Source organism: Macrobrachium nipponense, chromosome 20 (genome assembly GCF_015104395.2).
Source record: "Macrobrachium nipponense isolate FS-2020 chromosome 20, ASM1510439v2, whole genome shotgun sequence".
Taxonomy (NCBI): Eukaryota; Metazoa; Arthropoda; class Malacostraca; order Decapoda; family Palaemonidae; genus Macrobrachium; species Macrobrachium nipponense.
Window position 1 is genome coordinate 21536582 of NC_061089.1, and position 25048 is coordinate 21561629.

General features: G+C 39.5%; 1 protein-coding gene across 2 annotated transcripts in view; it reads left to right on the forward strand.

The window, feature by feature from the left end:
• The window catches only part of LOC135223047 (polyadenylate-binding protein-interacting protein 1-like), a 122419-nt gene that overhangs the window by 39905 nt on the left and 57466 nt on the right, over positions 1–25048 (forward strand). For both annotated transcript variants that reach the window (XM_064261558.1, XM_064261563.1), the window contains exon 3: positions 22311–22414. In XM_064261558.1, the coding sequence (XP_064117628.1) occupies positions 22311–22414 (104 nt within the window). The remainder of the gene's footprint in view (positions 1–22310; positions 22415–25048) is intronic.

Consider the following 25048-nt stretch of genomic DNA (forward strand, 5'->3'; position numbering starts at 1 on the left):
TTTGGCTTTTTAATACCCAAAATGGAAAAATTCATAATAATCATGATTTATTAAATTGTCTTTGTAAAAAGAGAGTACACCTTCGAATTTCACCTGACATTCTCTTGCATTTATGTTTGTTTATCTTTGCTTCGGCAAGAATTCATCATGCCAAAGAGGAAAATACAAGGAAAACATCTAGCTAACATACAGAAGAAGAAAATTCGCTGCAATAAGCCGAGTTAGTGAAGGGGAGAGAGAGAGTTGCGTAGGAAGGAGTGCCCCATCTTGCCTCAAGCAGTGCCCCAGGCTACGATATATGAGCAAAGGGATCATCATTTATGATTAAATTATGATAAATAAAATAGTTTTGGTTTATTAATACTCAAAAAAGAAATATACATTCATAATAATCATTATTTATTAACATTGTCTTTATAGAAATACGAAGGAAAACTTTGAACGCCTGTATCTCAAAACTATAGTTATTGACCTTCAAAATCTATCTTCTCACTTAGTTTTAAAGCTATAACATTGGAATTTGGTATATAACTCAGAAAGACATTATAGAACAATCAAATGGAGCCCTTATTTCCAATTTTTGTTTCGTCTTTTTTTATAAATTTTTTTCTCCTGATTTATAAGGTTTATTTTTTTACCATATTGAAAAATTCATATGTAGCAAAATAATGACTTTTAGAAAAAAATCTCCATTCGATTGGAGGTCTACATCAGGTCTATATATGGTAGTAATCCTAGGTGTTAATATTAAATATCAAGGGAGGAGATAGAATTTGAAAAATGGTTATTTTCGGGATAAATCGCCCTGGCGTCACAAAACCGAAGGTCAGAGGCAAAAATCATATGCGGTTTGGAGATGTCCCAAGTCACCTTATTAAGTGGTATGAATATCAAAGTCCTGTCCTTAAAAAATGGCATTAGCCGGCCGGCCCCCTTAAATGAGGAATTAGTTTTTTGCCCTGTTAGGCAGTTTGGTATTTAGGTGTTGTTGATGACAAGGACTAGCTGCTTGACAGCTTCCATTGTCAGTGTGACATGGGATCAGCCACTGGGTTGTCGGCACTGGCGACTATGCTTCTCCCAAAGTTGATGCCGACCTAGGACTAGCCACTGGTTCGCTTGCCCTGATGACTAACGCTTCTTCCATTGTCCTTTTGGACAGGGAATTGGTCGATGAAACGTCTGCTGTCATCTGGTGACTCGTTCACCACCTACTTTTTGTCTCACCTGTTTTTCTCGGAGTCAGACACTCGTGCGAGATCAGGCGACATTTAGTAGCCCTGAGTTTCTTGTTGATGAAGTCGGTTGCATTGATACACCCTCCGATGATCGTTTAAGGGGGCCGGCCGGAACCCCTTTATATGGTGGTATAGGGCAAAAAATGCAAAGTCATGAAAAAATTCATGGAGCTTCATATGGCAATTGAGAATACGTATACGAAATACGAAATATTTTGTCAAAATTCCTCTTACTTTCGTAGTTACAGGGAAATTAGTTAACATAACTCAATAAGCCTAAAACACTGATCCGTACAAGAAAATGCAATATTTCTTCTATTATCGTAAATTTTTATAATTATTGTCAAAGAAATTGGGAGAAATGGCATCTGTAGACATTCCCCGAGACGAGAAGGAGACTTCAGGCTCAGCTACCAAGTCCAGTCATGAATTAGTGCGATCACAGACATCAAGTAGTTTACACGTTCCATTTCACCTCTTGATATTCGCTTGCCTTTACGTATGTTTATGTATGTTTCGGCAAGAATTCCATCATGCCAATGAGGAAAAGACAAGGAAAACATCTCTCTAACATACAGACGAAGAAAAATTGCTCAAGTATTATTACAGAATATCATAATATACTCGTAGTTAGTGAAGAGACAGGGTAGGGTTGCTTAGTAACGCCCCCTTCTTGCCTGACAGTACACGTCACACTGTGCCCAAGGCTACGATCTTTGAGCAAAGAGATCTTCATTTATGATAAATAACAAAATTTTGGTTTTTTAATACCCAAAATGGAATATGAAATTCATAATAATCATGATTTATTAAATTGTCTTTGTAAAAAAAAAGACACCTTCGAGTTTCACCTCTAACATTTTCTTGCATTTATGTTTGTTTATCTTTGTTTCGGGCAAGAATTTCTTCATGCCAAAGAGGAAAATACAAGGAAAACATCTTGCTAACATACAGAAGAAGCAAATTCGGTGTAATAAGCCGAGTTAGTGAAGGGGAGAGAGAGAATTGCGTAGGAAGGAGTGCCCCATCTTGCCTCAAGCAGTGCCCCAGGCTGCAATATATGAGCAAAGGGATCATCATTTATGATTAAATTATGATAAATAAAATAGTTTTGGTTTATTAATACACAAAAAAGAAATATACATTCATAATAATCATTATTTATTAACATTGTCTTTATAGAAATACGAAGGAAAACTTTGAACGCCCGTATCTCAAAACTATAGTTATTGACCTTCAAAATCTATCTTCTCACTTAGTTTTAAAGCTATAACATTGGAATTTGGTATATAACTCAGAAAGACATTATAGAACAATCAAATAGAGCCCTTTTTTCCAATTTTTGTTTCTTCTTTTTTTTTATAAATTTTTTTCTCCTGATTTATAGGGTTTATTTTTTTACCATATTGAAAAATTCATATGTAGCAAAAAAATGACTTTTAGAAAAAAACTCTCCATTCGATTGGAGGTCTACATCAGGGTCTATATATGGTAGTAATCCCAGGTCTTCATATTAAATATCAAGGGAGGAGATAGAATTTGAAAAATGGTTATTTTCGGGATAAATCGCCCTGGCGTCACAAACCGAAGGTCAGAGGCAAAAATCATATGCGGTTTAGAGATGTCCCAAGTCACCTTATTAAGTGGTATGAATATCAAAGTCCTGTCCTTAAAAAATGGCATTAGCCGGCCGGCCCCCTTAACATGAGACCAGGTTGGACTGCCGGCACTCGTCCTTCGGGACTGAGTCGCCTTCTTGCTCCGCGCTCCTTTCTCTTGGCACCAGAAAGCTCGAGTCAGGAGTTGCTCATGAGCCGATATCGCTGCTGGCGACATTGGGTTGCGTTGATACACCCCCAATGTTTGCTTAGCTTTGAATCGCCTAGGCAGTCCAGGCCCTCATCCCTCAGGGAAAGAGTTGTCATACCCGCTCCTCTCTCCTGGCGCCAGACATTTGTGAGAGAGCAGGTGTCGCTGTAATGCTTGATAAAGTCATCAGGGTGCAGCCTTGCTGTCCTCATTTCGTCTGACTGGTCACCAGACTGACTATGCACTTACTCCTTGTCCTTTACTACCGCAGTTTGGCGGCATTATGGTAGGAGACTTTGAGTTCTTAGACCTTGGGTTGAGTTTTTAACTGCCTATGATATATATTTCTTTGATTGTTTTACGTCTTATTCTGCCCGAAAGGGAAATTGTACTCAGATTCCCTCCTCCTTTTCAATGTGGTTAATCGGGCTAGATAAATTATATTAAGGTAATGTTTATTAATATGGAATTTTTATTATAAAATTAATATTAATAATACTTACCTGTATAATTTATCTAGTCCCTCCCATCCTACCCCACGATCTGCCTATCACAACTGATTTTCAAGGGAAGGTTTTGTAACTGCTAACGGCAGTGTTGCCAACTGGCGGACAGAATAAGAGATAACAGGGTTGCCAATGTGGTAAATTTTGGTGCGGTTTTTGTGGATTTAGGGCTAGATAAATTATACAGCTAAGTATTATTAATATTAATTTTATAATAAAAATTCCAATTTGTTCATGCCACTTACCTGACACATATATATATATATAGCTGTATTTTCTGAAGTCCGACAGAATTTCAAAACTCGCGGCACACGCAGTGGGCGGCCAGGTGGTAGTACCCATTCCCGCCGCTGGGAGGCGGATATCAGGAACCATTCCCATTTTCTATTCATATTTTTTTCTGTCGCTGGTCCGTAAACTACTGTTTACAGACCTCCGCCCAGGATTTTTTGGATTTGACTCGCATTTAAGTATCTGATTGACTTTTGGTATTGATTTTTGATTGTTGGATTGGCATACGCGATAGTGGACCGTGTTTTTACTTTGGATTGGCTTTTCTGACAACAAAGACATTCATGATCTCTTAAAATCTTTTGAGACTTCGAAGATTCCCCAAACGAGACCGCCTTCATGGAACCTTGACGTGGTTCTTAGGTTCTTAATGTCAAGTCCTTTTGAACCTCTTCAAGCAGCGTCTCTTCGAAACTTGACAAGGAAGGCTCTTTTCCTAACTTCGCTGGCGACGGCTAAGAGAGTTAGTGAAATACAAGCTTTTAGTAATCTAGTGGGATTCAAAGGAGACAACGCTGTCTGCTCTTTGAGCCCAAACTTTCTTGGCAAAGAATGAAAATCCTTCTAACCCTTGGCCGAAAAGCTTCGAGATCAAGGGTATGTCAAGTCTGGTGGGCCAAGAACCAGAGAGAGCCTTGTGCCCTGTCAGGGCTCTCAAGTTCTATGTGCATAGAACAAAAGAGGTAAGAGGTCCCTCAGGTAATCTCTGGTGCTCTGTGAAGAGACCAGAGTTACCTTTATCTAAGAATGCTGTTGCTTTCTTTCTGAGGGACGTCATTAAAGAGGCTCATTCATCTTGCCAGAAGACTGATTGAGCCTCTTACGAGTGAAAGCTCACGAAGTTAGAGCTGTCGCTAACCTCTCTTTGCCTTCCAAAAGAATATGTCAATCAAGGACATTCTTGATGGCACCTTTTGGAGGAGCAACTCTGTCTTCGCCTCACATTACCTAAGGGATGTGAGAACGATTTATGACGACTGTAATTCTCTTGGGCCATACGTTTCTGCAGACACAGTCTTGGGGGCTGGAGGTAGCTCTTTCCCTATCCCTTAGTTAGGTTTAGGTTAGTTTTTATTGTTGTGTTTTTAGGTTGTGGTGAGTCTTGTGTGAAGATCTCCCATCCCTTAGTTTAGTATTCAAGGGGTCTTTGGATAGTTGGTCAGGTGGTGGTCAGTTGCTTCGTTGCCCTCATATGTATGGCTCGATGGTCTTGTCACGTTGAGGTCACGTCCCCGTTGACAGATCATCCAGAGCGCACCAGCACTACAGGTCTTCACCTGGCTGGCAACTCTGATTAAGCAAAAGCAGGCTTAAGTGACAGTAATCACAGAGTCTACTTTGCTAACAGGTAAGGAACCAAGATACAGTGGTCCCCCCGTATTCGCGGGGGATGCGTACCAGACCCCCCCGTGAATAGTTAGAACCCGCGAATGTTTGGAACCCCTATAAAAATGCTAAAAACAGCCTATTTTGTTAGTTAAAACTCAAGAAAACCCACTAAAAATTTTCATACATGGTTTTTTTAATAGTTTTATCACAAAAAGTGCATTTTATGATGAAATTCATCAAAAAAACCAGGAATTTGTGGATATTTACCATAGAAAAATACCGCGAATGCGCGAATTTTCCGCGAGTAATGCAGGGAAACGTTCCAGAGAGAAATCCGTGTATGTGTGAGTCCGCGAATCTGGAGAACGCGAATATGGGGGGTCCACTGTATACATAATCTACTTAATTTAAGTTTCCTATAAATCCTATTCTGTCTCTTCCCACCATCCGAAGGTGGGATTCAGCTATATATATATCTGTCAGGTAAGTGGCATGAACAAAATGTTATTGTTATAATACAATTAAGTTTGTTCATACTTACCTGGCAGATATATATAATTAAAGTGCCCACCCTCCTCCCCTCAGGAGACAGGGGCATTAATAAAATATGAATAGAAAATGGGAATGGTTCCTGATATCCGCCTCCCAGCGGCGGGAATGGGTACTACCTTTGAATTTTGGCCTAGCCTAACTCCTTTCTTTCTCTATAAAATGAATAATCTTACCCACCTGTACGCTTTCTCCAACTCCAGTACACTCCAGAAATCACCTTAAAACACCAGCACCACAAGACTTACGACCCAAAAAACAACTCCTACCAGCAGAGAGCTCTCCCCTACCAACCACACACCACCAACACGTGCTTTCTCCTCCCCCGTGTTATTGTTACATCCTGCCGACGCCGCCATCGTCTATGAACGTCAGCCATGACGTCACAACACAACTTAAATACATCAACAGACACCTTCTAGAATCTACCACATGTTGTCTATATATATACACCCACCATATTTCAACAATGCATAAAATACCCATAACAATTATACAATATAATCACACTTATCTATACCATAACAATTATACAATATATAATCACACTTATCTCTTTCTCCCTCCCCTCCGACTGTTTCCTAACCTAGTGATTCCCCTCTTAATTTCCTTCGTCCTCCAACTCTTTACCCTCTACATAATTTCTAATACATTCCCCTGAAACTCCTGCTTTAGTTAATTACATCAGCCACTTGCTCCTTTCCTTTTATCCATCTCACCTCCTTTATTTCCCCGGATTCAATGGTTTCCCTTATTGCAGCAATATATTTTTAATCTCTTTGCTACTTTACACCAGTGCTCGATTGATGGCGGTCATTAGTGTTTTACTATCAGTGTTAACCAAGGCTTCTAAATTTCTCCCTCCTACTACCTCTTCCCACAAATGCTTGAAATATATCAATCCTTCTACAGCTTCCCCAACACTCAGGGCTTCAGCCTCAATGGTGGATTTTGCCACTCTCCTGGATTTCCTAGACTTCCACCATATGGGACTTCTCTCCCTTCCCATCCGTCAAAGAAATATATAACCCGTTGAGTATGGCATCTTTCTATGTTTCCAAATGAAGCGTCTGCATAGGCTTCCCAATAAAACCTTTCTTCTTCCATCTCATCTTATTGTAACTTCGCCCATCATGCTCTTAGTTTTTCTCACATTTAATAAGTTTCTTCATATCCTGAGTTGTTCCTTCTTTAAATGCTTTACTTAATTCGCTAATATTCATATGATATTTCTGGCATCGTGTGTAGTGATACCCAATTCAGCTGTTCCTACCACTGATCTGTACTCTGTTAACTCTTTTTGTTCTAGCACTCTATTACCCGTATATCTTCTAGCCTCTGGTTCTCTTATGAATTTATATACTGCACTGATTAGGAAAATCTATTCTCCTTCGCTCTATTACTACTCCTATATACTTGAACCTTTTACTCTCTGTTCTCCTACTTGCAATTTCCCTTTCAATCTCCCAATCGTTTCCTTTAAGAATCCTTCAGTTCCTCCGTAGCAAAAATCATCTAGTGTGTACACAAAATGCCTTCCAATTTATTGTTCTTTTTCCAAAAAGAATATATTAGGTTCTAGTCTACTTCTCTCACCTTGAAGCTCCTTCACTACTTTCACCACTTTACAATACCATGCTTTTGCTGCATCCTTGAGCCCATAGACTGTTTTCTTCAACTTCCATAATCCCCTCCAACCATCTTCCCTTGGTGGCTTCAAGTACACTTCTCTTTGTATCTCGTCACCTTGTAAATATGCAGTTTTGACATCCAATGTATAACAATTCCAATTTTTTCACCATTTGTTTATTATTGGTTAGACAGAATTTTAAAATTTCAGCATTGCATGTGACATCCTTTTCCCACTCAGCCATTTCTTTCTTCAAACCCTCTAGCTACCAATCTTGCTTTACATATCCTTTCCCCCCCTTTTATCTTTTCAGTTTACTATCCATCTTGTAGATATAGCTTTTGTCCAACATCTTTACCTCCTCATATACCTGGTTATCTCTCCAACTTAGAAGTTCTTTTTCTTTAGCTTCCATTATGCTTCTATTTTCAAATCCCAGCAACACCTCCTCTTCATCTTCAATTTTTTTCTACCTGACTATAATCCCTCAAGTTAACCCCACCCTTTGTCACCTGACTGTGAGCTCGTATATTGTACGAACAGCCCATGCTTGGCTTGATCTTTCCTGCAAGACCTAAAAATAGTCCATTCTTCTACTTGTCCTGTATCATTGTTTATAGCCCTAACTCTATTTCCTTTTTGAATTTGGTATCTCTTCCATTAACTCGCTTTCTATTGACCCACTTTGCACGTTATCTTCCACTGTTTCCTCTATCACCTCTCTTTCTATAGTCTCTTCTGTGTCTGCATTCCTTCTCTCACCCTTATATCCTCTCCTTCCAGCCAATCTACTTTCCCTTCATTTGGGCCATCTGACCTACCTTTCACCCATGGGATTGGGATCTATTCTAGCCGATATCTCTTCTGTATCTGGTGATCGTCGTTGAATCCTTGTCACATGTTATCCTAGCTACTTCTCTTCAAAGAATCCCCATGTTTGACTATTATTGTTTTCCCCGATACTCCCACTACCTGAGCAGGTCCTCTCCATTCATTTTCATTTTCCCTCTTATAGAATACCTCATCTCCTACCACTGCTTCTTCAAATTTATGTTCTCTGATGTTTTTGTTTAGCGCTATTCTTATTTTATTACAGGACTCATTTTTTATAAATGCTTCTCTGGCCTGTGCATTGCATTCAGTGTGTCCCTTACCATACCCTCTTTTCCATCCTTTTTCTCTGCTTGCAGGACTAGAACTTTCTTCTCCTATTAGGTTAGGCGTGAAGGGTTTTTTCCAAATACTAATTGGTTGGAGAGAAAACCTCCATTATTCATTAAACAGTTCCTAGCACTCATACCCATTTCAAAGCTAGGGACCAATCTACTAATTCCTCTTCCTCCATCATCTTCCTTACACTTCCCTTGATCATGCCTACGGTCTTTTCACATAATCCGTTGCTCCACGGAGATTCTGATGCTGTGGCTAATACTTTAATATTCCATTTTCTGCCATCCTCCTTACTTTTTCATTTTGAAATTCTCCCCCATTATCTGACAATATTTTGGAGGGTGCTCCAAATATAGCAAACCAGCACTCAAAAAGTATCTTTATTATAGTTTCTGGTTTCTTATCTTTATCCAACAGGCCTGACAATATCTCGTTGCCATATCCACTATTACCAAGAACTTTCTCTCTTCTATCTCTCCCACATCCATCGCTACGACTTCATTGAACGTTTTACTCCAAGAAAAGCCTACTACCGGTTTGGCGGGGTTTCTTCTTTTGTATTTTTTACAAACCTCACAATTTTTAATCAGTTCCGTTAGTAAACTTTCTTATTTCCTCTTTTTCTTTTTCGATTAACCCATTACTCCATTGTGCTTCCTCTGTTAGCTTCCATATTTTATCTCCACTTCCATGACCAAACTGTAAATGTAATTTCTTCATTGTGTTCTTAATTTCCCTCGGATTCTTTCCCTTCCAAACCCTCCAGTAATAATTCTTCTACCTTCCTCCTCCTTATAGGCACTCTTAAATGACCCTGTTCGTCTTCTCTTAACTCTACTTTCATTCCCCCTAATACTTCTACTATGACAATTTTCTTTCAAATTTAGGGTCATACCCATTTACTCATGGTTTGCTTACCTATCAGTCCAGGGTATATCACCTTGCAGAATTTCCGTCTTCAAATAAAACTTTCTGTTTTTTAGTATCACAGGTATTTCTATTATTCTCTGGACTTATAAGATGTCTCACCAAAATTTAAACACTTTATTAGACTCTGTCCTAGTGTCCCTCATTCTCCTCAACTCTTCTGATCAAATCCATGACAATACGGTGCTAGTCACAATTCCCCGCAAACTGTTGATTTACACCTGTGTCCAAAAATTGCATCAACCACCTCCCATGATGCTTCCACTATTTTATTAACTTCTCCTACATAAACTCTTCTTCTTCTGTCCCATTTTCTGTTTTTACCTTATTTTCTTAGTCTTGTTTCAGTTTTCTTCCTATTATGAAAATTCTGAGGACAATCCCTAGCCCAATGCCATTCTGAGCTGCATATTGCACATACTGTTACCTTCCCTTCTTTGTTTATAGGATTTCTACCACCCCTTCCTCGGTTCCATCTTCCCCGATATCTTTGGTTTTCCCTCCCTCTCCCAGGAACTGGCATTGCCTTCTGACGAACCCCACATTCCCGTTCCTCTTTAGTCCCTAATCCCTCAAATAGTCTTTTCATTGTTTGCGACACCTGTTCCGTACTCTACTTGCTTTTCTTGCCCACAAGCGATAATACCATTTGTTTTTGATTTTCCGTGAGATTTGCTTGCTCTATTACATGATACCCCTTGACTTCGCCTTCAAGCGCGCCTTCCCCATTGTCTTTCACACTCAGATGCTGCCTTCTCGTATCTAATTAAATAGTCCGCCATATTTTCACTAGATTCTCTTCTTATTAGAAGGTATCTTTTTATTCTACCGTAATTCTCCATTACCGAGTCTTTTAGATAGGCTTTATCTAGTTTTTCTCTAGGATTAACTTTGGACCCTCTGTACCAGAATAAGTTTATCTTATCTAATGCTTCCACTAGCTCTCGGGCTTTCCTTTTAAGCTCATTCTCATTTCTATCGCCGGGATATTTGTATTCTTCTCCATACAACAATAGCCAATCTTCGCTTGACTTTCCATTCTTTGTATTCTTCTTGTATCCCGCTAAACTAGGACATTCCCTTCTCCATCTAGTAGTCTCCCTTTGTTCACTGTCGGATCCAGGCATCTTTGATCAACCGCTCTGCTACCAGTTTTGAATTTTGGCCTAGCCTAACTCCTTTCTTTCTCTATAAAAATGAATAATCTACCCACCTGTACGCTTTCTCCAACTCCAGTACACTCCAGAAATCACCTTAAAACACCAGCACCACAAGACTTACGACCCAAAAAACAACTCCTACCAGACAGAGAGCTCTCCCCTACCAACCACACACCAACACCAACAGTGCTTTCCTCTCCCCCTGTGTATTGTTTACATCCTGCCGACGCCGCGCCATCTTGTCTATGACGTCACAGCCTATGACGTCACAACACAACTTAAATACATCAACAGACACTTCTAGAATCTACCACATGTTTGTCTACTATATAGGACACCACCAGTATTTCAACAATGCATAAACTACCCATAACAATTATACAATATATAAATCACACTTATCTATACCCATAACAATTATACAATATATAATCACTACCACCTGGCCGCCCACTGCGTGTGCCGCGAGTTTTGAAATTCTGTCTGACTTCAGAAAATACAGCTATATATATATCTGCCAGGTAAGTATGAACAAACTTAATTGTATTATAACAATAACATATTTGCAGTAGTGCTCTACTGTTTTGGTGCAGGTAAGTTCCCGGCCCACATCCGGAGAAGAACAGGTACAACGTAATTGAAGACCTCAGTTTGTTTCTGCTGCTCAACCACCAAACACGGTTGTTTAGGGAACTTTGATTTTTTTAGGGAGCATTGCTTGCTGGATGGTTTTTTCTGATATAAGGTTTGGTGAAGTATTCTGTTATTTGGTAGCCTCTGTGCTATATTTATCCTTAGTTTAGTTAAGACTAGAAAATAATTGGCTTTGACTTAATATGTCTGACGCTAGTGCAACTAGTATCAGTGCAATACCATTGACTTCCTCTGAGTATGACCTTCATTCAATCTGTTATAATTGTGGAGGACAAATTTGTTCACTTGACATGTATAGAGAGTAAAAAGTGGGATGACAGTAAGTGGCAAATTTTAAATGCACATTTGGACAAATTAGAAAAAGCTAGGCAGAAAAAGGCTGCCATTGGAGCTGAAGCTAGAGCTTCTGGGTCTTTGTCTCCTAAACTAGTTCTTTCGAATACTGTGACAGCTTTATTTTTCTTACTCCCAGTTCTTTTGCATTCCTTTCCACTCTGTTACCTGGTTTTCACCCCCCCTGAACCTAGTGCCATTGCCAGTGGTCCCTTCTAGACTCCCCAGTACCTGGGAGAAAGCAAACCGCAAGTCCAAGGGAGGTAGGTAGGGCTTGCCCATGACTAGTAGTTGCTCCTTCATCAGAACCTGTTGCTACTTCCCAGGTTCCACAGGATAACTGTTGGAAAGGTGTTCAAGGAGTTTTGCACTTCCTTTCATCCAGTGGTTCCATTTTGGTTGCATCTTGAGGGTGCAGTCGGTGTTTCCAAGATGAGTCTAGACCTTTGAAGAGACGTACGGTTCCGAATGCTCCTTCTATCCCCCTTAAGTGCCAAAGGAATCAAGAACTCCCTTGTAGCTTCTGGGATGATGGCGATTGCCCAGTGGATACTGAGCTCCCAATAACTAACAAGCGTCAATGTCTTCTAGGTGCCAAGTGGATCCCATGCATCCGATGGGATCAGATTGCCCCCATGGGATCAAAGCTCCCAGTGACTTGCAAGTGTCCAAAGGGATCAGTTAAGCCAGTGGATACCGATTCGACATTTAAAACAAAGCGTAACAGAACTTTGGATGATGACTTCATTTCTTAATGTTCTTTGGACGAGGGAGAGTACAAATTGACAGCAGCGCAGCCAGTTGCCCAGGATGTAAGCGCAATGCTTATAGTTGCAGACTTCCCCCCTCATCTTCGTCAGAATGTGATGTGCACACCTCTCGCCGACGCAGGATCCAACACTTATTCCGATTCATCAGTGCTTAGACAGCATTACCAGAGAATACTCAACCCGGCCTGGCTCTTTCTCTTGTTTCTTTGGCTGAAGTTGAATAGGAGCAACCCTTGTTGGCATAAGCTAATGAGGATTGCTCCATATAAAGTGATTTCTCCCTTTTTCTGTCATACTTATCTCTAGTGACACTGTCTTCTGGTTTAGCTTTCATGGTATGAGAACTCTCAGGATCAGCTAAACTTCTCAAGATGGTTCTTTTGATTTCTGCTAAGAAGGCTTTGTTGGACATCTACTCATGTTTAGCCGAGAAGAGAATTAGGGAAAGCGGTTTTCTGGTCTCCCTGACATGTCTGTCTAAGAGGAGGTATGGTTATTATGCAACGAGAGAAGTGCCTTTCTTGGGGAGTTTCTGTCTCTTCCCAAGGGGACTTCAGTTCTCATTGAGCCGACTCGTAGGTCAGCCTTCTACTCAGCCAAGATTTGATTTTCGTCCATGGAGTTGGACCATTTTGTCAAGGATATTTTTAAAGTATTAGAGATATTCAGTTTATTAGACTAGTCCATGGGAGCACTCACTAAAAAGATTGAGAACTGTCCTTCACTGCAAGACAAGTTTGCAGCAGACTGGCTTGGGGTTCTCTCCTGTACCAATAAATCGATCTGAGATGGAGTTGGTAGCTCTTTTTTTGGCCGTTGTCCTCATAAAGAGAGAGCTGTGGTGCTTGTTCACTTCTAAGGGAGTTATGAGCTACTGTGGAGTAGGTAGCTATAGAGCTTCAAAAGAAAGCAACGCATGATCTTGCACAGTCGACCAAACAGCCTAAGTAACGTAATTGTGAACCTACAGCATCTTTCACAGCAAGAACTTCATCACCTCTTCAACAACAGCCCTATCTAGGCAGCAGAGGAAGAGCCCAACCTCGACCATTTTCGATTAGACCGACCAGTAAGAAATCTACTACTTGACCGACATATGCCAAGTGAGGATCCAGTCCTCCGTTTGAATTTTGGCCTAGCCTAACTCCTTTCTTTCTCTATAAAAATGAATAATCTACCCACCTGTACGCTTTCTCCAACTCCAGTACACACCAGAAATCACCTTAAAACACCAGCACCACGAGACTTACGACCCAAAAAACAACTCCTACCAGACAGAGAGCTCTCCCCTACCAACCACACACCACCAACACGTGCTTTCTACTCCCCCGTGTTATTGTTTACATCCTGCCGACGCCGCCGCCATCTTGTCTATGACGTCACAGCCTATGACGTCACAACACAACTTAAATACATCAACAGACACCTTCTAGAATCTACCACATGTTGTCTATATATAGGACACCCACCATATTTCAACAATGCATAAAATACCCATAACAATTATACAATATATAATCACACTTATCTATACCCATAACAATTATACAATATATAATCACTCCGTACACCCGTGGGTGCAAGATAAGTAAGATCAGCGGAACCATGGGTGAAGACCATTCTTAGAGAAGGATACTCAATCCCATTCAGGGAAAACCCCCTTTAGTGTCTTATCCTATAACCTTGAAGCGTATTCAGAAAACTCGGAAAAGATTTCAGCTGTCAAATGAGCTTCCAGCTCTTCTCAAGAAACAAGTGATAGAAGTGGTAGAGGACGCTTCTTCAGAGGAATTCCGTAACAGACTTCATCCCCAAGTCATCGGGAGGTTGGAGGTCAGAGGTTGGTCGTGGACGTAATTGCTCTGAACTTTTATGTCCAAACAACGAAGTTCAAGTTACAGACAAACAAGTCAGTTCTTTTGGCTATTCATCAGGGAGATTGGATGATAACCATTGAGATGAAAGACACAAACTTTCACATTCCAGTACACTTGGAGTCCAGAAAGTACCTGAGGTTTATGTTCCAGGACCAGTTTTTTCAGTTTTGGGCTCTGTGCTTTGGCCTGAGCACAGCCCCCAAGTCTTCACCCAAGTTCTCGCCCCTCTATTGCAATGGTTTCATCTGATGGGGGTTGGGGGTAAAGGTATGCTTATAGTACCTAGACAACTGGCTCCTTCGGTCTCAATTGAAAAAGAAATGTATGGAGACCTAATGGAAACTCTTCACTTGGCACAAGATCTAGGTCTAGTGATCAATCAAGAGAAGTCCCAATTAGCCCCAACTCAATCCTTAGTCTATTTAGGGATGAAGATGGACTCTCGAGATTTTTTATTTTTCTGTCAGACGAGAATTCAGTCTTGCATTCAGAAAGTTTGTCACTTCATTGATCGCCAGTTTTGCTTGGCCAACAACTGGATGAGACTCTTGGGAACCTTCTCTTCCATTGAGATGTTAGTTCCTTTTACATGCAAGACTGTTGCATGTCTTCCTAAAAGCCAGTTGGAACAGAAAGACACTCCCAGATTCATTTGTCTTCCCCATCACTCTGGAGATAAAACAAGACCATTAATGGTACTTAGAAGAAGGGAGATTTCTAGTGGGAAAGTCACTCCTTCAATTGAACCCAACCCTAGCATTGTTTTCCGACCGACGCATCGGATCTGGGTTGGGGAGTGATTTTAGTAGACTTGGAAGTCACAGGGATTTGGTCTCAAGAAGAGAGGAATCTTCACATAAACATGAAAGAACTGAAAGCAGTTCACTATTGTAGAATCTCATTCAAGTATTCAGGAGGAAGCCTTACCTTTATTGAAGGTGAAGGTGCATGACATTCAGGCAGTAACCATGTCTTTAGCTTCGCAATGTAATCGCTCTCTCACTTCAGTCAACTTACAGGAAATGCCAATCAGTGTTTGCTAACCACTATTTGCATAATGTTGAAACAGTGTTTGAGGACTATATTACATTAGGGCCTTTTTCCACAGCTGGCATGGTACCTAGGGAATGAGAGGTAGAAGTGATACCTGGTGTAAGGTTGTTGGGGTTTGGGAAGCCTGGGGGCCACTTGGTACCTGGAGTACCCACCAGTCATTTCATTTAACCCTCTTACGCCGACTGGACGTATTTTACGTCGACATTTTTTGTCTCCCGTGTGCCGACTGAACGTATTTTACGTCGACTTACAAAAGTTTTTTTAAAATTCGCGGAAAAATAATTATAGGCCTACCAGCCTAAAACTTTTGAATCACGCGCCTTGGGGGATGCTGGGAGTTCACGGATCAAGGTGTTGTTTTGTTTACAATCGTTACGCAGGCGCGCAAGCGCGAATTTCTTTCTTGCCGCACTAAAAAGTATCTGTGACACATCTCGGAAATTATTTCATCACTTTGACATAATTTTTGTACCATTGTAAATTAGCCGTTACATGAAGTATTATATATGAAGATGTGCGCATTTTTATGTAGAATATAACAATAAAATACTCATGATTGTAGCTTTTATCAGTTTTGAGATATTTTCATATAAATAACGATAATTGCCAGAATTTCAATCTTCGGTCAACTTTGACTCTACTGAAATGGTCGAAAAATGCAATTGTAAGCTAAAACTCTTATATTTTAGTAATATTCAATCATTTACCTTAATTTTGCAACTAATTGGAAGTCTCTAGCACAATATTTCGAGTTATGGTGAATTTATGAAAAAACTTTTTCCTTACGTCCACGCGGTAACTCTTCCGTAAAAAATCATACATGCGATTGTGGTAATGTTTGCACCATTTTAAAATTAGCTGTTATATAAAGTTTTATATATGGAAATGTGCGCAATTTCATGCACAATACAACTTAAAACAATCCATGGTTGTAGCTTTTATCAGTTTTGAGATATTTTCATATAAATAACGATAATTGCCAAAATTTCAACCTTCGGTCAACTTTGACTCTACCGAAATGGTAAAAAAACGCAATTGTAAGCTAAAACGCTTATATTCTAGTAATATTCAAGCATTTACCTTCATTTTGCAACAAATTGGAAGTCTCTAGCACAATATTTTGATTTATGGAGAATTTATGAAAAAAATAACATTTTCTTTACGTCCGCACGGTAACTCTTCCGAAAAAATCATACGTGCGATTGTGGTAATGTTTGCACCATTTTAAATTAGCCGTTACATAAAGTTTTATATATGAAAATGTGTGCAATTTTATGTAGAATACAACTAAAAATAATTGAAGGTTGTAGCTTTTCTCATTTTTGAAATATTTGCATGTAAATTACGATAAATAGAAAAAAAACAACGTTCGGTCAACTTTGACTCTACCGAAATGGTCGAAAAACGCAATTGTAAGCTAAAACTCTTACAGTCTAGTAATATTCAGTCATTTATCTTCATCTTAAAACATATTCGAAGTCTAGCAAAATATTTAGATTTATGGTGAATTAAAAAAAAAATCTTTCCTTCCCTTCGCGCGCGGATTCTCCGCCACAAATCTCTGAAATGCGTACGTCCCATTCTCGGAATATTTGCTCTGTTTCATATTAGGCATTTCATAGAGTTTTATATATGAAAATGTGCGCAATTTCATGTAGAATAACACAAAAAATATTTGAAGGTTGTAGCTTTTCTTATTTTTGAAATAATTGCATATAAAAAATATGTATATAAAAAAATTCGACATTCGGTCAACTTTAACTCGTCAGATATGGTCAAAAACTGCAATTGTAAGCTAATACTCTTACAGTATAGTAATATTCAATCATTTGTCTTCATTTTGAAAGAAATTGGAAGTCTCTAGGACAATATTTAGATTTATGGTAAATTTTTGAAAAAAATATTTGTTTACGTCCGTGCGTTACGAATTCATGCATTATTTTGTGATAATATTTTCTCTTTGTTGCTTTTATCGTTTTACAATGTGTTATATACCAAAATGATTGCAATTTAGTTTACATTACAACGAAAAAAAAGTAACTTGTTACCTTTAACCGTTTTGCGCACAGCGCGATTTGAATACAATTATATATGAAATTTCGTTTTTGCGCTATCATATATCGCATTATTTATATATGATAATGATAATTTTTTTCATATCTGATGGTTGCATACTAAACTTTAGCCAATGACAAAAAAAGGAGCCAAAAATGAACTCTTAATCTTGAAAACTAAGCGCGCTGTGATTTTTTGAAAAAAATATTTTTTCCGCTTCCGCGCTCACTCTGAAACACTTCCGGCACACGGGAGACAATTTTTTTTTTACCGCTTCGGCGTAAGAGGGTTAATCAGATGGGTATTGTTTTAACTTGGAGTTCAGGTAATAGATTTTGTTAGTTATGGTCGTGCCATGCCCAGGGCAAGGGCATTAGTTTTACTTTGATGGTCATCGGAGTACTCCCTGACTGCAAAGCTCCCACTAAAGTAGGGACAACTTTTGACAATACAGTATAATCATATCCATTATAGGTTGAGATAAGCCACGACTGGAGGCAGTATCTTCCTGCTCGAGCTCTCTCACCTGGTAAGGTTAAAAATAGCATTCCCAAAATGCTAGATTTTTATTATTTCAATTAATTTTCATATAAATGCTTTGGAGTAGTGCATGTCCATGAGTCCCACATCATGTCCATACAAAAATGAATTATTATAATAAAATTAGATTTCACATATACTTAGCAAGTAAGTACATAATCGGAGCCCTCCCTCCTCCCCACGTATGGACAGAGAACATAAACGAATTGAACTCTTCAACTACGTTGTACCTGTGCTTCCCTGGATGTGGGCAGGGCATGTACCTGCACCTAAACAATAGAGCGATACCACAAATTTTAAATCTGAAGCTGCCGTTAAAAGTAGAAACTATAGCTATGTAATTACTTGATAAGTATATATATACAGTAGTACCTCGAGATACGAAATTAATCTGTTCCGAGGCGCCTTTCGTATCATGAGGTTTTCGTATCTTGGACCACATTTTACATGTAAAATGGCTAATCTGTTCCAAGCCCTCCAAAAACACCCCAGTAAATTTCATAATAAAGCTAAATTGACCTATAAACAATGAAATATTACAACAATTTGGACCATTCAATACGTAACTTAATAATATAAATGCAAAACCTGTAAATAAAGTGTATATAAGTGTACAAGAAATATTATTACTGTAACGTAAAATGTGGAAGCTTACCTTTCGAGTGAGGCTATCTCCGAAAGTGGCGGCAGAGGAGGAGGAGGACAAACGGCAGATAACGTACGTACGTACGTACACTTAACTTTACGAAAACACAAAAAAAATTTAAGGAAAACTATGAAACTAAAATTTACGAAACACATTAACAAAACTGTAACACTTAACTTTACAAAAAACTAAAAATAGAATTTTTTTTTTTTTTTTTTTTTTGATTTTTAACTTTTTTATTTTTATTTTTTTTTTTTTTTATACAGAATTTCAACTTCATCACCAATTTCAACGTTCTGTTTTTCATCACTTGGTTCTTCCTTTTTGCTTTCAACTTTCTGTTTTTTATCATTTGGTTCTTCCTTTTTGCTTACTCCTGCTAATGCTGAAGGCCTCTTTAAAAAATAACGATCCAAGGAAGATTGCTTCTGCCTACTTTTCACAATGTTCCTGAAACGACTCAGGCAAACTTCATCGAACTGCCCAAGCATACGACCTGTGTGAGCCTTTTCAGGGTGTCTTTTTTCGATAAACGATTGCACTTTATGAAAAGCGGCTAGAACATCCTTAATTTCTGCCGTTGTCATAGGGTCCTCCTCCTCTTCCTCGCCGCTGCTAGAGAACTCCTCTTGAACGACGTTATGTTGCATGGCCTCCAACTCCTTCAGGTCATCCGTCGTAAGCTCCTCTTGGTGCTCCTCGAGAAGGTCGTTGATGTCGTCCTCGTCGACGACCAGCCCCATGGACTTGACGAGTGCAACGATCTCGTCAAGATCTGGTTGGGAAACAGTTTCGGGATCGTCAACTGTTTCTGACTCAGCAGCACCAGCTTCGCCCACGTCAAATCCCTCGAATTCTCGGGTGGATATGGCATCAGGCCAGAGTTTCCTCCACGAGGAATTCAAGGTTCGCCTTGAAACCTCCTGCCAAGCTTGATCGATGAGTCGGATGCAAATGACGATGTCGAAATGCTCCTTCCAAAATTGACGCAAGGTGAGGTTTGTGGTATCGGTGATGTCGAAACATCTCTTGAAAAGATGTTTCGTGTACAGCTTCTTAAAGTTCGCTATCACTTGCTGGTCCATGGGCTGGAGGAGAGGGGTGGTGTTGGGCGGAAGAAAAAGAATCTTGACGAAGGAATACTCCGCTAGGATATCTTCCTCGAGGCCAGGAGGGAGGGGAGGGGCATTGTCCAACACCAGCAGACATTTCAGGGGGAGGCGCTTCTCTTCCAAAAGTTTCTTCACTGTCGGGCCGAAATACAGATTTACCCACTCTGTGAACAAAAGCCTCGTTACCCAGGCTTTTGCATTAGCCCTCCACATCACTGGAAGCTTCTCCTTCAGCACTTTGTGGGCCTTGAAGGCTCGAGGAGTCTCGGAATGATACACCAGTAAAGGCTTCACCTTGCAATCCCCACTGGCGTTTGAACAAAGTGTGAGCGTAAGCCTGTCTTTCATAGGCTTATGCCCGGGTAGCTTCTTCTCTTCCTCCGTGATGTACGTCCGACGAGGCCTTTTTTTCCAAAAAAGTCCAGTCTCATCACAATTGAAGACTTGCTGAGAACTGTAGCCTTCCTTGGTCATCATTTCGTCTAAAGTTTTCTTAAATGCTTCGGCCGCTTTCGTGTCCGAGCTGGCAGCCTCCCCATGACGCACCACCGAATGGATGCCAGTCCGTTTACGGAATTTCTCGAACCAGCCATGCGAAGCCTTGAACTCTGGGGTTTGCGTTGAAGTCCCTTCCCCTCCGTCGTCTTCTGCCTGCGCAATCAAATCGCCGAAAATAGCGCTGGGCTTGTGGGCGATTGCTGTCTCCATTACCGTATCGCCAGCGATTTCTTTGTCTTTTATCCAGACGAGGAGCAGCCGTTCCATCTCGTCGTGCACGTGGGTCCTCTTGCTGGACAAAATAGTGATGCCCTTCGATGGTGTAGCTGCTTTGATGGCATCCTTCTGTTTAAGGATGGTGCCTATTGTCGACGGATCACGGGCGTATTCCTTGCGATCACACTCAATCGCATACCAGCTTCGTACTTCTTGATGATCTCCATCTTTGTCTCCAAAGAGAGCATGCGCTTCTTTCCGTGAATTTCAACTTTCTTGGGACCCATGACTCTGTTATCTTGTACGTAATTTACGTGTAAGTTACACGAAGTTTTCGCACAACACGATAATAGTACTGCAACAAAATCACTAACGAATTTACGTTACTAAACGAAATCGTTGGACCGAACGAATGCCGTGTGTGTACGATAAAGATGTTGGTACAAAGAGGCCGAGATAGGTACGCCACCACGTATACATATAAGATGCATGATGGGAGGGATGCTGTCCAATAGGAGAGAAGGATTTCATGGTGGTGACTAGCACCAGGAACCAATGGGAGAGCAGGAGGATGGTGGCAAGTCTACTAGTACTAAGATGGCGGTGCGTGGCGCGAGTTTCAAAATTGTTATCCGGGCGAATCTCGGACTTTCATAAACCTTTTGTATCTTGAAAACTTTTCGTATGTAGAGCCGTTAAATTTTTTGCATTGGCTTTCGTATCTCGAGTTTTTCGTAAGTTGAGCCTTTCGTATCTCGAGGTACCACTGTAAAATTAATTTTATTATAGAAATGTCATTTTTATAACTTCTTGCCTTTATTTATTTTGAAACATAATTTTAATGTCTAAATTCTGATAAGATTTACGGAAGGCCATGCCAGTAGATTGTGGTTTTTCTTCATGACTGATTGTAAAGGGAAAGTGATATACAGTGGACCCCCTGTATTTGCGGGGGATGCATACCAGCCCTCTAAATTGCTTTTACCAGAACATTTTAATAGTTGTATCACATGAAGTGCATGTAGTCATGAAATTAATATGAAAATACTGTATAATTAGTGGATATTTCACAGTGAAAAATACCGCAAATTATTGGTAGATTATGTAGTTATGATCCATAGAGAAACCCGCGAATCTTGAGAATGCGAATAAGGTGGTCCAATGTACTACAAAGTTGCATTTCTGATGTGAATTATGAGGCTTGTGTTCCAAGTGAATGTCACCTACCTATCTCATCATTCTATGTCAATGTTTTCTGGCACCATATATGATAGAATATATACCCCATTTCATGTACTGCAATAGAAAACAAAACAAAAAATATTGAAAAAAGTAGATGTAACCATGGGTAAAAATATTTGGTACTAGTTATAATTTGTTTTCAATTAGGTTAAAGTAGTAATTTATTTTTCCCATGACAGTGTTAAGTACAATAATTAATGATGTACAGTAGTTACAGTATTAAATTAGAAAATCAAAGCATAATTGTTCAGAATTCACAGTAAGATTCATAGAATATTCAGTTGGTAAGGGTTCCTTGGGCATGAGAAATGGCTCATAATATACCAGCTCTACAATGCTGTATGGTATCCTTACCATGGCCACTAACACTCATTGATGGTATATTTGGCATATCTGATGTGATGTGTGTTGTAAAGTCCTGCAGAGAATGTTTGCAATTAACATTTCTTTTTTAGCTTTCTATCTTGACATTTTTCTTTCAAAGTTGTGGTAATTGGAGATTGTTATGCAGGGCTGTAAAATTTTAGTCAATTGAAATAATGTTAATCTTTTGGAGCAAAAATCACACTGGCTAAAATTTGAGTCTTAGGGATTGTACATAGGATGCATAGCCAGATATACTTTATATGTCTTGCACACTTATTCAGTTGTATTAGTTCAACTGACTTTACCCTTGCTTAATTGAAGTGTTATCCTTTTCAGGTATCAAATCCTGTCGTACCACAACCACAGATACAGTACATGTGCCACCCAGTTGTGTTACAAGTTAATAACCTCGTTGTACAACTTACCATGAAACCAAACAAGTAAGATATGGCTTTGCATGTGATTTCCTTGTAGTTACTTATTAACTGTGTTCATTATATCTTTGACAAGTAATTGGGTAGTTTTTTTTTTTTAAATATCCCTAGAACTTCAAGCTGGAGTTACTAAAACGTTCAAAAGATTCATATAAAATTTGAGATTGAGTGTTTTATTTATGTGTCTATTTTCTTCCTATGTAGGTCAGGCAAGTGATATGTTCATGCAAAAAAAATTTTTGTATATGAGACTTACTCAGTAATTATATAGTTATTAGTTTCCGTAGGTGGTAGCCTAATTCAAATTTTGCGTGTAGCGCTTCGATTGCTCATTGTGTAGGTACTAGGTATACAGTGCTGTCCCCCAACGGCAATATGTACTAGGAACAACTTGGCAAAGCACTTCATTCTGTTTCTTGCCACTCTTGACTAAACATCAATTGCTTACAGCAGCTTGTTCTTATTTTCTGGTTATATCACTGGATTTCGGTAGTGTTACACAACCACCGGAACGCATTCTTAGCCTTCAAGCAGGATGAGTCTTGTCCTTTGTTTGTTTAATTCAGATTATCATCAAGTCGGATATTTATATTTTCTGGAAATAGTTCTTGAATGTAACACCATTTAATTAAGCCTAATACTTCTGTATATTGTGTTGTACTTACCAGGCTTATGCTATGTGCAAGTCGTCAGTTAATAATTGCCTTAAGTAATCATGATTTAACATCATTTCTTAGGCCAAGCTTTTGTGTTTAGGTTTTGTTTACCGGCCATAGGCCATTAGGAAGACACCTGTAAATAATTACCTTAAAATAATTCTCAAATGGTATTCCATTCTTGTATCTTATAACCTTTGCATTTATAATTTTCTTACCGGGATCAGGCTATGTCCAAGTCGCTGGTTAACAATTACATTTATGAAAGTAATTCGTGAAGATTGCACCATTCCGTTAGGTTATGCCTTGTGTTTGGGATTTTCTTTACCAGCCATAGTCTATTATAGTCGCAAACCGCCAGTAAATATAGTTACCTTAAAGTAATTTGTGATTGTTAAGACATTTTTTTTAGGCCAACACTGTTTTGTTTGTGGTGCTTGCGACACTAATCCCATTCCTTTGCAGAGACTGAAAGTGTGGAGGTTGAAAGTAGTAAGGAGGGAATGATGTTAAATGTTTGGCTACAGGGGCTTTGGGAGAGAAGGCTTACATAGCCTTGGCGTACTGGGGTATTTTCCTGGCGTTGTGCAATTGTGAACATTTCACATCTTAGCCAATAGCCTCCAGCTCGCTTGGCGGACTGGAGCCCTGCACAGGCCACTCAAGTCAATTAGTGGGGCACGTAATCGTTACTGATTGCGATTACTTTCATTCGTGATAATTCTTATAATGATTTATTTTTTTTGTAATCAGTTATTCGTAAATATTCTTTTATATTAGAGTCAAATTTGCTTTGAGACTTTTAATATGAAAACTCTTGGTGATATAAAAATATATGTATACGTACGTATAGTATATTTTTTAGAAGGTTATGTTATTTAATTATACATATATCTGAATACATGAAATGCTATTTCTTATATTTGTAAATGGTATTTGTTTTATTCATTTATCACTATTTGGAGAACAAAAGCAGTGTATTTACATTACTAGAGTTCGATATACTTTGATACTTTAATGTGAAAACAACTTGTTGATATAGGAATATTAATTAGTATTATTAATATTTTGGAGTTATGCATAAATTTAAGTTATTTTTAAATGGATGCCTGAGTATATGAAATGGTGATGGGTTCATATATTATGAATGTTTCAGGCCTAGTTGCCAGATTGACTATTTTCATGAAAGTAATCAGTAACCGAGATTAACAGAGGCGCCGGCGTTTTGCCTCTCGCCTCCTGTCTGCCGCCTACCGACTTCTTCGCCTCCCAAACTTGATGCCAGTTCTCTCCTATTACTCCTATCTTTGTCATTTGCTCCTGCTCCTGGCTCCATCACTTTCTTCCCATGCCTTTGCCAGCATTTTATTTCGATTATCATGAATTATCAATGTAACAATGAAGTGTTGTGCTGTGGAGGAGGCGGCTACTTACCCCTCAATTCTCCTAGACGAAGGTCTCTGTCCCTCTCCCCCGCACCTGGGAGAAGACATACCAGAGGTCCAAGGGAGGTTGGGGGTTACATACAGGTAGTCGCTACCTCAGTCGAACCTGTCGTCAGTCCCAGGCATCGACAGACAGCTGCCTGAAAGGCGTCTTTCTGGATGTGTCAGAGGAGATGACTATCTGGCCCTTCCGATCTCCTAGACTTAGTCACTATCCGGCTCCTTCTCTCGGCCAAGAACAGCCTAGGAGAGGACATACTGGTAGTCAAAGGGAGTCCAAGGGGGTTGCCCCTGGTAGTTGCTCCTTCGTTCAAACCTGTAGCTTTTCCCAGGTATCGGCAGACAGCCATTGAAAAGGTGTCTTGATGAAGTGTAGTGACGAGGGATTTTCCCCCTCGGTCAAACCTATCGTGAGCGTTTAGGTTTCTACCGAATGCCGCTTGAAAGATGTATTAGTGACAGTTTTTGTCCTATTCCAGATGTTTGTCACCTAATAGATCGTGTCGGTGGCGTGATTTTTTAGTCTCAACCTCTGAAGA